The sequence below is a fragment of the Sus scrofa genome, chromosome 6 (genome assembly GCF_054392235.1).
Source record: "Sus scrofa isolate SSC_HxYL_T2T_F1_AM1 chromosome 6, Sscrofa_HxYL_maternal_Yorkshire_Landrace_v2.0, whole genome shotgun sequence".
NCBI classification, from domain to species: Eukaryota; Metazoa; Chordata; class Mammalia; order Artiodactyla; family Suidae; genus Sus; species Sus scrofa.
This window is the reverse complement of record NC_139388.1, coordinates 121,585,844-121,602,678: the sequence shown is the minus strand read 5'-3', so window position 1 is coordinate 121,602,678 and position 16,835 is coordinate 121,585,844. Positions and strand designations below refer to the sequence as shown.

Sequence of the window (16,835 nt, the reverse complement as noted above, 5' to 3'; positions counted from 1 at the left end):
CTAGGGAAGATAAAAACATGATGAAGTTTAGACTTTTTTTCTGTATTTTGCTCATTATCAAAACATTTAAGCTAGATTTTCAAAGTGGGCATGTTAAGCACTCAATTAAAAGCAATGATGTGGATCATTTCCATGCATTATTTTTTGATGTGCAATTGAAACTTCTAGTTCAAGAGAAAAATGCAAGATTTGTGCTGCCTAATTGCACATACAACCTAACTGATCTTTTAAAATTTCAGGGCATATCGTGCTTCCAATTTAGTGTCTTTACCTCATTAATGTACACTTTTCTCTAATTTGTATTGTCAAGGCATCCTATGAAACAAAATTTTCCCCCTCTCATTTCTTCAATGGCTTTTGTAAAATAGAAAACATCCTGAAATTGGTTAAATACCTTAAAAATATTGTCAAGATCAGATTTGTTTTAAATGTAAAATAAAGCTTTTTAATAATTTTTTTTCTCCCATGTTTTCTTTGAAGTCTACTTCTCTCATAGTTCCGGAATTATTTTTCAGAATATAATTATCTTCAACTCTTTGTTTCTTGTGATATTAAAGAAACAGCCATCTGCATTTCATTTTAGTTAACTGATAAAATAATGCAAAAAATAACTTTTAAAGGTAAAGAAATCCTTTATGATTTTTTCTTATTTTATTGAGTGACAGGCATATAAATCCTATTTAAGTAAGTGAATTATTATTATTATTATTTTTTGTCTTTTTGCCATTTCTAGGGCCGCTTCTGCAGCATATGGAGGTTCCCAGGCTAGGGTTCTAATCGGAGGTGCAGCCGCCGACCTACACCAGAGCCACAACAATGTGGGATCTGAGCCTCGTCTGCAACCTACACCACAGCTCACAGCAATGCCGGATCCTTAACCCACTGAGCAAGGTCAGGGATTGAACCCACAACCTTATAGTTCCTAGTCAGATTCATTAACCACTGAGCCACGACGGGAACTCACAGTGAATTCTTTTCGTATATATATGATCTTTTCATACTTTTGGGTTTTGTCTTTGTTGGTACAAATGTAATATTTATCGCTAGCTTTTGATCTGTGTACTCTTAAGTATAAATCCAAATACCACAAAACACCCATTAAACTATACCTTTTGATTCATATTTTTAATCTCAAAATATTTCAAATGAAGCAATTTATTTATTAAAACTACATAAGCCACAAATTATTACTAATACTATTAATTCACCATTTAAAGAAGCTGAGTCATTTTTCTCATGGACACAGTTATTAAATGTTGCAGCCAAGCTGCAATGCAGTTTTTGTTACTGTTTCATTATACAATGTGTTATATGGATAAAGTGTGGTAACATGTATAAAATTATTCATTGCTAATTTTTCACCATAAGTTTTTAATCTTTTATTATGTGGCATATGTTTAAAATATTAAATAATATCTATGAAATTGGCTGTCTTAATTTCAGTTTTTTTTTAAAGAGTGATTAATGTTATCTCAATAGTGAGGTCAAACATGTTCATTATCATTAGAGATTTTAAAAATAAACTCAGGTTATAAAAATTATCAGGAATAGATGATTACTTACACAGAATGCTTTATAAGCATCTGTGAAGATGATTTCAAATGGTTTTTCACTTGACCTATTGAAATGATGAATTGTATTAAAATTGAACAACGTTTAAATTCTTAGAGTGAACTCTTCCTGGTTATGGTTTATTGTTCTTTTAATTTACTGCTGTGTTTGATTGCAATTATTTTATTTAATATTTTGCATCCATATTCATAAGTTAGTCTGTATGGCAGTGCTCTTAATTTATCTATATTTGATAGATTTCTTATCAGGATTATGCCTGCTTTATAAAATGAATTGTGAAGCCTTTCTTCCTTTTTTTTTATTACTTGGAGAATTGATATAGATTTGAATAACTTTATCTTGAAGTTTTGATAGAACGCCTTCGTGAATATATGACTGTTGTTTTTATTTTTTTAATTGTTTGAATTATGGCTTTATTTTTCATGGGCAGTTATTTTATCATGGTTGGTCCTAGGTTATATTTCTCCTTGATATTCATTTATAATTTTAATGGACCTAGAAATAATCCAAATGGATTATTTTCAGGTGTAACATAATATGATATAGAATGCTCTTTCATACTTCTGCTTATCTCTTATGTCTACTTATTATATATATTTTTCTCTTTTTAAATTAGATGTTCACATTTTAAAAAATTGAATTAAAAAATAGATATGGCTCTTAGACCAAGTAGTTTTACAATTTTCCAATTTGTGAAATGTTTATGCTTCCATAGTTATAATTTTCTTATTTTTAAAATTTATTCTATTTGTTTTTAATTTCTGCTTTCCTGTTTTAAATGCTCCATGTTTTTGTTTTTAAAGCTTTCCCTAAGATCAGTTGCAATTCTTGTTACACTTTGCAGCAAACCTCTTGAAAGGCTTTTCATTCACTGTCTCTTTTTTCCTTCCATTCCCACTTCAGATGACTCCCAGTCATGACACTTCACCACCACACTAACACTGCGGTTGCTACTTTTTTGTTGGTCCTCTTTTCTTGCTTATGATCTTCATAAAATCTGGAGGGATTGGTTACACAAACTATTATCTAAAATTATTTTAGGCGCTTTTTGAATAGCACAAATACTTAATGTTCATCCCTCAAATTTTAGAATATACTCAGGTGAGAAGAATAAATTACTGATGTATTATCTCACTGTTTCGATGTAGTCACTACTAAAATTTTGTTGCATATAACAGGCTTGTAATATATTTTAAAAGGATATTATCATATGCATACAGTAATTGACATGTTTTTCCTTATATAAAAAATGCTTCCAAAGTCATATTTTACAATATAATTTTAATTATTGAGTGTTTCTTGGATCCTTGTGTTGGACATTCAGGAGGTTTTCAGTTTTTAAGTATTATAAACAAAGGTGTGATAGGTATCTTTAAAACTTTTAAATATTAATATAATTATACATTTTACAAACATTATGATTGAAGCAAAGTTGAATGGTGTAGTATTAGAAGCTCAAATAAACATCATATATTCCTTTTATTTCTGATAAGGCTTAAAATTATTTGCCTGAATTTTCACATTTTACAAAATTCTTTTGTAATTTGATGTATTATTGTTTTACAGTGTGTTAATTTCTGCTGTATAGCACAGTGACTCGGAGATATATATATACACATATATATAGTATATATACACACACACACACTCTCTTTTTTATATTATTTTCCATTATGTTTTATCATAGGACATTGAATGTAGTTCTCTATGCTATACAGTATGATCTTGTTGATTATCCACTCCATGTATTCCAGCTTACATTTTCCAAAACTCTTAAAACTTTTAACTTTGTTTTTTTTTCATCTTACTTTTTTAATGACAGTATTTCCATTAATTGAGGTTCTTGGCTTTCATATCATTAATCCTATAGAGGTATTGTCTATTGGAGCTTGTAATGCAACTTGTTTTTAATTCAAGATCTGAGTTATACTAACTTACTCTTTATATCAAATGTTGTTGATATTAGCATTTTTTCTTTGAATCTTAAAGAATTTTTGAATATCACTTTAAACATTAACCAAAATTACATAATGACTGTTGGTGTTTACATTGTTTTAAATTCAGAGGGTTTATTCCCTTGAATATTGTTTGTGATTATAACAAATTACTTGATTTTGTCATAGTTGAACATTATTTATATTGTAAAAGAGATAAATTTTGGAAATTTTATAATTGATTTGGATGAGATGGGGAGCTAAGAAAAGTTACTGGCATTGCAACCAATAGCACAGATTTAAAATTACTGGAAATAAAACTCTCCCTCCTCCCCAGGATGTTTCTGTTACTTGTTTACTGGAGTTCTTACCTGTTTGTTTAGTGACCTTTCTGAATGAATTCTGTAAAATCTTCTTTGTTGTGTGTAACCACTGAAGTTTCTTCTTAGTTATCTTAGTGGTCTGTTAACTAAGATAACTAAGTGGTCTATTATCAACTCTGCCTTAGTTTTCACTTCCTGCTTTCCTGGAGCCTCAGGTCACCCAGGGAGAGATATAATTTTAAAGGGCTTCTCAGAGTATGTGACCAGCCCTGGGCTTTCACATATCCTTCTGCATTTGCAGCTTTCTAGATTCCCAGAATTGTGGTGGAGCTTCACAAAGCCACTATGGCCATCTTATTCTCCTCAAAAACTTAACTAATTAGTCAATTAGTCAATTAATTAATTTTCTTTTTCTTTTTACCACCACACCTGTAGCATATGAAAGTTCCTGGGACTAGGGGTCAAATTAGAGCTGCAGTGGCTGGCCTGTGCTACAGCTGGTGAACTGTGCTACAGCCACAGCATGCTGGATCTGAGCTGCATCTGTGACCTACACTGCAGCTTGTGGCAATGCTGGATCCTTAGCCCACCCATTGAGGCCAGGGATCAAATGCGCATCCTTATAGAGACAATGTCAGGTCTTGTGATCTGCCACAATGACCTGCCACCAGAACATTGGGCTTTTATTTCACATTTTTCTCTGTCTTATTTTTCCTTCAGTCTTGTTTATGGTGTCTTTGCCCCATAGCTTTTGTAAAATATGCTGTGAAACATGTCATCAAATCTTTTCAGTTTCTTTGGTAAGATGACATTCTCCTTCAGCCCAGGATTATACACATAAACTCATATTGATTATTCTAATAATTTGCACTATTTTGTATTTGCATTTAGGTTTTTATTAATCAGAAATTTATTTTTGTTATGATGCAAGTTAGATGTGAAGTAGAAAGACCACTTTTTTTAAAAACAGAGATCCTACATTATTCCAGTCCCATTAACTAAAGTAAATTATCTCTCTCTCACTGAATTAAAACTCCGCTTTAAAAAACTAATTCAGATCTATTTTTGGCTCTAGTTTTTCTTCTATTCTTTATTGCAAAAAAAAAATCCTTTAATATAGTGGTTTTAATATCTGGTAGCATGTATCCAAGATTATTCTTGTTTTCCATATACTTTTTGGCTAGTCTCACATATTTTTACTGCCATATTAATTTTATTTCATTCAGTTTAAAAGAGAATACGCCTTTTTATTATGTCTATATTAATTTTGGGGTAACTGACAATATATTTTATTAAACTTCTGCATGAAATATCATTTTCTTATTTAAAGCTTTTAAAAAAGAATGTGTGTTTGATGTATTATAGGCCCTTCCTTTTGTTTTGAATTTATTTCCAAATATTTTTTGATAACAATTTTTAATATGTCACAATATTTTAAAAGATTATTGCTCTTATAGATAAAAGCTATTAATTTCCTTAGTCATTTTACCAAAAATCATTTACTGTAATTTTTGAAAGAACCTTCTGTTTTCCTAGGTATTCAGTCAGATCGTCTAAAATTGAAAACATATTACTATTCGTATTCAGTATTGTACTAGTAACATTTTGTTTATTACCCACTTGCATTTAGCTAAATTTCACAAAACATGATTAATAGTAGTGGTGATGAAAAATAATCTGGTCTCATTTTTGAGTTCATTTGGCATGCGTTCAGCATTTTATAATTTATTTTGGTATTTTCTGTCGGTTCTTTGTATTATATCTGGGTGTGTTTTCCTTGTGTTAGTTTAAAAATTATGTAAACTAGATAGTGAATTTATTAAATGGCTTTTTTTTAGAGGGTTGGCCATATTCATGTTATATTTTTAATTTGTTGACAAGAAGTTCTCTTGTGGTGCAGTGGGCTAAGGATCCAGTGCTTCACTGCAGTGACTTGGGTTGCCGCTATGGTGTGGGTTCAGTTCCTGGCATGGGAACTTCCACATGCTGCAGGTGTGGCCGAAAAATAGTAATAATTTGCTGATGGGAGCAGTTATTTTTTGGATTTTCTAATTTTTATCAATTCTAAGAACATAACTAGAATTTATTTTATCATGAGTAATTTTCAGTTGAATGTTAGACTTGATCTGCTATTTTTTATTCAGAATCTTGCATAGTTTTCATAAGTGAAAACAGTCTATTGCATTATTTTATAATATTTTAGTCAATATTTATTAAGTTATAGTAGTTGAATAATTTGAAAGATAATCTGTTTCTTACTTTACAAAAGAATGGAAAACTCCACCAGTTTATTTGTGTGTGTGTGTATTTTTTTCTTAGCTCGATGATTTGAAAAGAGTTCATGATCAACTAGTCTGGAAGGGAAAAATTTATGAAAGTGAATATATGGAAGCACTTAATAACTTTTATGCCACAGTAAGTTGACCTTTCCCTACTTCCTGCTAGAGTTCCATTCTCTATTCCCGATTATTAACTCATACAGCTATAAGTGATTTCATTATTATACATCTTTTTTCTTTTTGAGTTACATAAACATATAAATAACATATAAATGATTCTTTTTTTCTTTTTTATAGAAAAGAGCTTGGGATATTAAGCTTTCTAATATCGCAAAAGATTTTTCAGATGTCTCAATAGCATATTCTCGGTTGATGGAAGAAAATAAAAGACTTGGGATTGATATTGAAAATGTATTAGATTATATCAATAACAGGTAATATTGCAAATATGATTTTCATTCTTATATAACATATATTTTAAATATGATAAGTCACTTCATTTTTGTGTTTCTGGGATGGTACAGTGGTATTTGTTTTTATCATTAGCTTAAATTTTATTTCTGTCCCAAATGTTGCTCTTTACTCATTCTAAATTGCTTTAGAAAAACCAAAATCACTTGAAAAAGTTCTAATGTTTTACATTCATTCACATTACTTCCTTTTAACATATCCTCTTATACTCAAAGATGCTTTAAAATATCAGGCTCATAATCTCCTTTAGTCAATCCTCTGTTCTTCCCTGAAACTACTAAACTAGATTTCTTAGCTCAGGAACCTATGAATTTTCTTGATTCCTCTTTCTATTTCAACCTTCATATTCAACATGTTGACAAAAAATATTCCACATACTAAATATCTTTTTACTCTGTCTGCTGCTCTGGTCACTACCAGTCTGGTACAAGCTGTCACCATGTGTTACATGAACTTATGGTATTTTCCAAAGCTGGTTTACCTGCAATAACTATGCTCCCTTTCTAACCCACTGTCTGCCTTGTAGTAGGTGCATTCTTTTTTATTTTTTTTAACAGAAATATGATCAGTTTCCCTCTACTTGCATTAATTTTAGCAGAGGTAAGAGGGCAGCATCCCTTGTTAAGGTATTCCTATCCTTAATAGGCAGGCATGCCAATCTCTGCAGTCTCCTATCACACATGGTTCTCCTTTGTTGTTTGGTTCAAAAATAATGGCTGTACTTCAGTTTCTTCTACTCATCACATATTTTTACTGGCCCATATGGTGTTTTTATGCTAATTCCTTTTCTGTAAGTGTTCTTCTCTAACTTCTACCTAGTTAATTACTATTTATCCTAATGTTTCAGCTTAGAAGTTAGTCCTAGGAAGCTTTCATCGACTCTCCAGTTAAATCCAGTTCCTTTATTATGCGTTTTTATGTGGCAGGGAGGTAGGAGATCATTTTAAGGGGTTTGGAATCTGTTGAAGACTATGGAAATCCACTAAAGAAGTTGTGTAGTCGGATTTCTCTTTTAAAGATATCATTTTAGTGGTAGTTGGATGAGCTAAAGTCTGAATAAAAAAAAGTGTGAATAAAGTTTGATGGTGGTCTCAGATATTAAATGAGAAATATTTGGGGGATAAAAAGAAAGGTTGAATGGAAGATGTTGATATGTTTGATTTGGAATTGAGCATGGCATGATTCAAGTGTAAGTGTCTAGATATCACTTTGATTTATGGGTCTGGAGTTGAGGAAAGATATTTAGGGAGGTCAATGTTAGAATTAAATGCAGAAGTACTTTAAATTGGCAAGCAAACATTTTCATGTTTATCACATTATATGCTTCTTAGAAATTAGAATTTTTGAGAGGTAGAATTTTTTGTGGATAAACTATAACACTAGGTCATATATCAATGTAATATAAGGTTTCCTTGATAATCTGATAAAGCAGAATCAAGAAATATAGTTAATAGACTTTATCCACTAACAAAAACAGCCCTATTCATTATGGAAACTACAAATATCTACTTAGAAAATATAAGGGAAAAAAAAAGCTTGTTCATTAGAAAAAAAAAAACCCAAATTCAACTAAAAAGATATAAATGTGAAATAGGAAACGTCTGTGAAGAAAACACCAAATAAGATTGAAATTTGTTAAAATTTATTTTATTATTTATTTAAAAGATTTTTCAGCTTTATTGAAATATAATTGACATATTATGTGTTATATAAATACATAAAAGTATATTTATTTAAGGTATACAAAACAATGTTTTTTTATTAAGACTTTATTTTTTAAAAGAGCAATTATGTTCACAACAAATTTGAAGGAAAGATACAGAAATATCCCATATATCCCTTGCCCCATACATGCACAGCCTCTCTCATTATCAACATTCCTCATCACAGTTGTGCCTTGGGTATAATTGATGAAGCTAGATTGACACATCATAGTCACCCACAAGTCCATATTCTACTTTAGAGTTCACTCTTGGTATTTTACCATTCTATGAAGTTGGACAAATGTATAGTGATATGTATCTACCATAATGGTATCATACAAAGTGTTTTCACTACCTAAAAATCCTGTTTTCTGTTTATTCATCCTGTGGCCCCCTGCCCAAATTATAGCAACCCTTGATCTTTCTACTGTCTCCATAGTTTATCTTTTACAGAATGTCATATACTTGGAAGCATATATTACATAGCCTTTTAAAATTTGCTTCTTTCAATTACTAATATGCACTTAAGGTTCTTCCATGTGTATTTTTGGCTTGATAGCCCATTTCCTTTTAGCATTGAATCATATTCCATAACTGGTTGTACAGTTTATTTATCCACTCACCTATTAAACAGCATCTTGGTTGCCTCCAAGTTTTGGCCATTGTAGACATCTGTGTGCATATTTTTGCATGGACAGGAGTTTTCAGGTCCCTTGAGAAGATATCAAGCAAAATTATTAAGAATGTTTTCTTTCATAAGAAACTGTAAAAATGTTTTCCAAAGTGGTTGTACCATTTTTCATTCTTACCAACAAAGCATGAGACTTCCTTTTGACCAACATCCTTGCCTATATTTGGTGTTGTCTGTGTTCAAGATTTTGGCTGTTCTAATTGGTGTGTAGTGTTATCTTCTTGTTTTAATTTGCATTTCTCTGATGGCATGATTAGGGGCATCTTTGCATGTGCTTATTTTCCATTATATATCTTGTTTGGTAAGGTGTCTGTTAAAGTCTTTGTTCCATTTTTTAATCGGGTTGTTTGTTTTCTTACTGTTGAGTTTTCAGATTTATTTGTGTATTTTGTGTTGTAACACTTTATCACATGAGTCTTTTGCAAATATTTTCTCCCAGTCTGTGGATTGTCTTCTCACTCTCTTGGACATTACCTTTCCCAGAGCATGGATTGTGCCTTTGGTGTTATATTTAAAAAGTCATTGCCTTATCTAGGCGTTTTCCTATATGGCTATCTCCTAGGAGTTTTATAGTTGTGTGTTTTACACTTAGGTCTACTGTTCTCAGTTAATTTTATGAAGTATGTAATGTCTGTGTCTATCTTCATTTTTTTTTTTTTTTTTGCATATAGATGTTCAGTTGTCTGGAACCATTTGTAGAAAAGATGGTCTTTGCTCCACTGTATTGTCTTTGCCTCTTTGTCAAAGATCAGTTGATTGTATTCCTGTGAGTCTAATTCTGGGATGCTGTCTTATTACATTGATTTATGTGTTTATTGTTTTGCTAGTACTCCATTGTCTTTATTAATGTAGCTTTATAGTAAGAAAAAGATTTTTTAAATGAGTAAGTGGAGGGGCGTATCAAAGTTTTGAATAGGAGAAAATAATAGGAAAAAGTCAGGTTCAAACCAAATAAATTTTTATTGTGATTATATCAAAGCTCCTCATGTAATAATATTTTATAATTAATGAAATTATTATCAGGTGAAACTAACCAAAATAGTTTTTAAATGATGTTTCATGGTGGTAAACAGCTCCATGTTATATATTCAAATATAAAAAAAAATTATATAATTATAAAAATTATATAATTTTTATACTGGCCAAAGTATAAATAACTTGATAATTGAAACATCACAAGATACTGAAAACAATTAATTATAAATGAAAATGTTAAAGATACCTCTTATAATACAGTTTTTAAACATAAAATCCAAGGACTAAATCTAGCAAAAGAGATGTACTCTGCACAGAAGACTGAAAAATATTATTGAGACAAAGAAGATGCAAATAAATAGAGGAGAGAGGACATATATTGGCCATGGATTGGAACACTCAATATTATGCAAATATTCACACAATCACCAAGAATTTCTAGCATATTCTGTGTTTCTGTGCATGTGCGTGTATGTGTAAACTCAAAAAACCTTTCTAAAATGTATATGGAAAATCAGAGAAGCAAGAATATTCAAAACAATGTTGAAGAAGAACTAAGCTTGAGAACTTAACATTTTCCAAAAATGTTAACAAAGTTGAGTATGTAAGATGACTCACAAGATGATTTGGTGCAAGGACAGATAGATAGACTAGTGGAACTGAATAGAAAGTCCAGAAATACATTCAATTGATTTGTGACAAATGTGCCATTGCAGAGTAGTGAGGAGTAAGTGACCTTTAATAGACATGTAAAAACAATAAATATTTACTCCTACCCATCCTCACATACAGTTGTCCATTTTTGTGGAATAGAGTTGTAAATGTGAAATTTAAAATAATAAAAAAAAACTCTAACAGGAAACAAAGGAAAATATATTACTAAATACAGGAAGAGCGTAGTATTTTTTTGAAATAGAAAAACAAACACCATAATTTTTTAAAGTGAAGAATAAAAACAACATTAAGTCAGTGAAAGGACAGAACACGGACTGATAGAACATATATAATACCTATATCTGAGGAGATAAATTGATACATCAAACAATATTAAAGTTAATGATAGATATAAATATCATAAATATAGGATAAAATAATGACATGAAAATAATTAAAATTAAAAAACAAATCATCCAATAATAAGGGGCAAAAGACTTGCACAGTCACATTGCAAGTGAGCATATCCAAATGCACAATGATAATGAAAAGGAGCTTGATTTCTCAGGGAATATAGACCAAAACTACAATGAAATGCCACTACACATTTGTCATAATGGCTAAAATGCAGGCTATAAGTGCCTTAGCTGATGGCCAGGAAGGTGGAGCAGCTAGAATGCACCCACACTGCTGGTGGGAGTATAATTTTATAGAATATATTTTAGCAGTGAATACTAGTGAGTTAGACACATTCCACTAGAAAATTGTACACATGTTCATTAAACTCACTTACATGAATGTTGATAGAAGCATTATTTTAATAGCCACTGACTAAAAAACATTTAAATGTATATAAAGAATAGAATGGAAAGATAAAATGTAATATATTCATGCAATGTAAGCAATGAGAGTGAACAAATTTTACCTACACAGAACAGTTTGAATGAATCTCATAATCATAATATTGAGCAAAAGAAGACACAGGAATAGTATGTACTATATGATCCTGTTCAAAAGCCAGCAAAACTTCATGATGGTCATGAAAGTCAGGAATGCAGCTCCTACTGCGTAGTAGTGACTAGGAGAGCATGCACCTGGGACTTCTGCTGGCAGTGTTCAATTTTTATATCTGAATGAGGCTGTTACTGGTACATTCACAGTGAAAATGTAGTTAAGCCATATTCTTTTATTTGTATACCATTCTATGTAAAGGTTCCACTTCAGTAAAATGTACATTTAAAAACAGACATTAAATTTTGCACAAATTGTTAATTGTCAAATGAAAAATGCATTCAGTATTGTATTAATCTTTTATCAAATTCACATTACATGCCAACGTTAAGATAGGTGCTGTAGTTGTAATATATTCATATAAGGGAAAGTAATTGCCTTTATTAGGCCCCAAGGAAACAATTATTATGGAAAAACAAATAATTATTATGGAAAAATATACTTGTTAGCCATCTCATGCATACGATAAAAAAAAGTCAGGAGGTTCTGGAGCTGCAGCTAATTTTAGTCATTAATGACTGTGATTATCTATGATTTTTTTCCCACTTATTTTTGTGGTTTTCTGTGAGAACTCTGCCTTCTCTGAAGATCTCAAAGTTATTTTCCTCTTAGAAATAACATAGCCTTAGGGATTTTACACATAAAATAAAAAAGATAAAATGCACACTTTTTTTATGGTTGTACAACCACTACCTTATAACTGCCAGCAGGTAGAACCTGTGCGTACTTACCCCAATTTTTGAATCTTCAAAGATTAACCTAGTACTGGACACATTTTTGATGGATGTGCATTAAATATTGGTTGAATAATATTTTTGGTAGAAAATTGGTAATATCTAGAACATTATCTGTAAAATGTTGCAGATATGAGATACAGAAAGTAATTTAAAATTGAAAGTTTTTTTAAAATCATTTAGTGGTCAGTGTCAGAAATAGCTTCACATCTTTATTTTTACCATAAGCAAAGAGTGATTTTATAATTATGACTAGTAGACTAATATTATGAGCTTATGCTTTTGATTACCTTTATCATAAAGATTTATAATGAAAGAAAACTTAGATCTAGAAAGCAAATATATGTTTGTGTGTGTATGTGTGTTTTTATGTGTGTGTGTGACTGTGTGTCCTGAGCACCTGCTTTGTGTCAAATGCTGTGTTAAGTGCCGGGGATATTATTTAAATTTACATTCCCTTAGATAATAAGCATGTGGAGTAATAAAAAAAAATTTAAAAATTTGCTTACCAATACTCTTATGAGGAAGATAAAATTTAATAATGTGGTAGAGAGTAACAAGGCTAGGGATGGATTAAAACCTCTGCCTTAGCAGAATTTATTTGAGTCAAGGTTTATTTGAGTCAACACCTGAGTGAATACATGTCAGCTTTGAGCTGGGCTGGGGAAGAACATGCCAGGTGGGTGGAATAGAACATGCTAAAGCCCTCTGATGGATAAAAATTCTCTGTGTTCTGGAACAGAATGGAGGCTGGTGTTTCTGGGAAATTGCGTGTGAGCAAGGTAGTTCAGAGAGACAAATGTTAGCGAGGTAGTCATGGCTCAGATACTGTAAGCCAGTTAAGTGGGCTATGGTGAAGGCATGTGGATGAAAGTATTTAATCCATTTAAAGCCTCCAACATTGTAGAATGATCTGTTGGGCAACTTAGTGAAGGATAGACTTTGGAGTAGATAGGAACAGATTTTTTTTGGTAATTCAGAAAAGTTATAATAAAATTATAATAATAATGATATAGATCAAGTGTTTTGCATTAGAAATGGTAATAAACAGCTTATATTCAGATATAATTTGAAAGGAGTGCCGATGGGATCTTTTGATAGATGGGATATAAGATGTGAGGAAAAGAAAAATGGTCAGGCTACTTGTTGAGATAACAAGGGCTTAAAAAAGGGATGAGAGGGATTTTGGTGAAGATATAAGTGTGTCTTTGAGCCGTCTTAAATGAGAAGTAAAAATTAGATACATAGGTCTTTAGAGATGAGGAGGATACTGGACACACATTTTGAGTGATAAAATAAATAATGGGTCAGGATGAGATGTCTAAAAAGAGAATGTAGGTAGAAAAGTAATGAGAATTTTCATTTCCTGTAATGTTGATAGGAGAGAATGTGAAAGGTCTTTTGCCACACAACAGGTATAAATGGTGTATAAATAGAACATACATCCTTTAAATGCCACGTTGTGCTCATGGGGAAGCAAAGGAAATCCCCAGGGGCCAAAGCAAAGAAAGTGACTGAACTAAATTTCCAGCTGACATTTGGGTGTTCTGAAAATATAGTTGGAGGGATGGAGGAGAGGCCTTGCAGAGCTCCATAAACAGGGGAGTTAAGTTTTAGACTCTTCAAACATAGACCAGGGGCTATGATCAATGCAAGCGAGGAAGCTGGATAAAGTGAGGGAATTTGAATGGGTAGAGCAGAAAAAATACACCTGCAGGCAAAGGCAGAGACAAATAATTGTCTGTCTAAGCCTGCGACCTGGGTGAAGGAAAAACAAGTGAGAACACTCCCAGCTTAGTTCCTTTCCCACTGGTATGATGTTCTTATTTACTCTATCTGTGTGGCCTTGGAAGACCCTAACCAAGAAATTTTTAAAAATAAATTTTATTAGAGTATAGTTGACTTAGAGTGTTGTGTTAGTTTCAAGTGCACAGCAAATAAATCAGTTATACATATACATATATCCATTCTTTTTCAGATTCTTTTCCTGTATAGGTTATTATACAGTATTGAGTAGATTTCCCTCCACTATACAGTAGGGTCCTTGTTACCTATTTTATATATAGTAGTGTGTACATGTCAGTCCCAACCTCCTCAATTTATCCCTCCTGCCCCACGTTTCCTCTTTGGTGGCAATGATTTTGGTTTCAAAATCTTTGAGTCTGTTTCTGTTTTGTGAGTTCTTTTGTATCATTTTTTATTATAGTCCACATGTTAGTGATCTTGTGATATTTGTCTTTGTCTGACTTACTTCACTTAGTATGATAATTTCTAGGTCTCTCCATGTTGCTGCAAATGGCATTATTTCATTCTTTTTTTATGTCCAATATTCCATTGTGTATATGTACTACATCTTCTTTATCCAATCTTCTGTTGACGGACATTTTGGTTGCTGCCGTATCTTGAGTATTGTAAATAGGGCTGCAGTGAACAATGGGGTGCATGTATCTTTTCAAATTTTGGTTTTCTCTGGACATATGTTCAGGATTGAGATTGCTGAATCATATGGTGTTCTGTATTTAGTTTTTTTAAGGAGCCTCCATACTGTTCTTCATGTTGGTTGCACCAATTTGCATTCCCGCCAACACTGTAGGAGGGTTCCCTTTTCTCCACACCTTCTCCAGTATTTATTGCTTATATATTTTTTGATGATGGCCATTCTGACTGGTATGAGGTGATACATCATTGTAGTTTTGATTTGCATTGCCCTAATGATTAGCAATGTTAAGCATCTTTTCATGTGTTTTGGGGCCATCTGTGTGTCATCTTTGGATAAATGTCTATTTAGATCTTCTGGCCATTTTTTAAACTAAGTTGTTTGGTATTGAGCTGCATGAATTGTAGGATATATATATATATTTTAGATTTTATTTAGATTATTTAGATTTTATTTTTATTTTTTAAATTTTATTATTTTTTTATTTCCCCAATACTCAGTCACTTAATTTGAAAATATTTTCTCCCATTCTGTGGGTTGTCTTTTTGTTTTGTTTATGATTTCCTTTGCTGTGCAAAAGCTTGTAAGTTTAATTAGATCTCATTTTATTTTGTTTTTAATTTTCATTACTCTAGGAGGTGGATCTAAAAAAATATCTGAGATTTATGTCAAAGAATGTTCTTCCTATTTCAAAAAAGTGGTCCTACTTTGATAAATATTCTCTAGAGGAATGGACTGAGGCCACACAAGATTCTCTCAGATAAAGTCAGGCTTTTAAAGATGAGCTCACAGGAGTTCCTGTTGTGACTCAGAGGTAATGAACCTGGCTAGTAATCCATGAACGCGGGTTCAGTATCTGGCCTTACTCATATGGGTTAAGGATCCGGCATTGCTGTGAGCTGTGGTATAAGTCACAGACTTGACTTGGATCTGGTGTTTCTCTGGCTGTGGTGTAGGCTGATAACTGTAGCTCCTATTCAGCCCCGTGCCTGGGAACTTCCATATGCTGCAGGTGTGGCCCTAAGAAAAGACAAAGAAAAAAAAAAAAAAAAAAAAAAAGATGAGCTAACAAAATTATAAAACAATAAGAAATAAAATCCAGCATGAATGAAAGTTGTCAGAAATAACCAGTGGTATATTTAAACTCCTAATAATTTCAAATAATATAATTATGTTAAATCTACCTAAATAAGTTGAAAATGGTTAAAGTGAACCAAAGGGAAAAAAAATAGGACACTATCAAAACAGTTTAGGCAGATTTGGAAAAGAACTAAAAAATGTAAGCTAGATTCATTTCGATTGAAGTTTTTATTAATTAAATAGCCAATACAACTGGGGAAAAATTAGTGTACTTGAAAATATAACAAGGAACTGAAAATGCAGCACAGAGAGAAAAAAAGATTTAAAAATACACAAGAAGTTTTAAAAATTATAGAAAGCAAAATAAGAAATAAAGGCAAAATTGGGAAAGCAGTGCTCAAAATGATAATGGCAGGTAACTCTCCAAAATTCTTTACAGTGGTAATCTTTAAATTCATGCATCACAGTAAATCCAAAGCAAGATAAATTGAGGAAGAAAACTTTAGTTTTATTTATACTGTAGCTTAGTCATATTGGAAGGAAAAATTGAAGACATGAAATGTTTTGTTAAACAAACATATGCTATAGTTAAAGTATCTGCAAATAACTTTCTTGTCTCTTTAAATTCTATAGGTAAATGATGTTTACCTGTTCAAGGTGAACACGTCTATCTGCATTCTTGATCTTAACCCCTTTTGTCCTCTTCAGGACATGGTTTTATTCTTACTACTTCTGTTTTGACACCTTTGTTCATTACTTTTTTCCTTCAGCCTGTCTATTGTTAACCCTCTTTCAGCCCAAAATGAAAGCCTTGCCTTCATCTTAATATCTTTGTTCGTCATACAGTATTGCCCTTATCCTCATTAAAATTTTATCATAATTTGCAATGTGTGCTAGATCATTAACAACATTTGCTTGACTATCATACACTTTATGACACACAGCCATGTGGCTTTCTGAAACTCCCATGC

The 16,835-nt window shown here is 31.8% G+C and overlaps 1 protein-coding gene across 2 annotated transcripts in view; it reads left to right on the top strand.

The window, feature by feature from the left end:
• CCDC178 (coiled-coil domain containing 178) overlaps positions 1 to 16,835 on the top strand; it is a 452,566-nt gene that overhangs the window by 108,966 nt on the left and 326,765 nt on the right. For both annotated transcript variants that reach the window (XM_084964434.1, XM_084964435.1), the window contains 2 exons: positions 6,149 to 6,244; positions 6,406 to 6,542. In XM_084964434.1, coding sequence (XP_084820560.1) covers positions 6,149 to 6,244; positions 6,406 to 6,542 — 233 coding nt within the window. The remainder of the gene's footprint in view (positions 1 to 6,148; positions 6,245 to 6,405; positions 6,543 to 16,835) is intronic.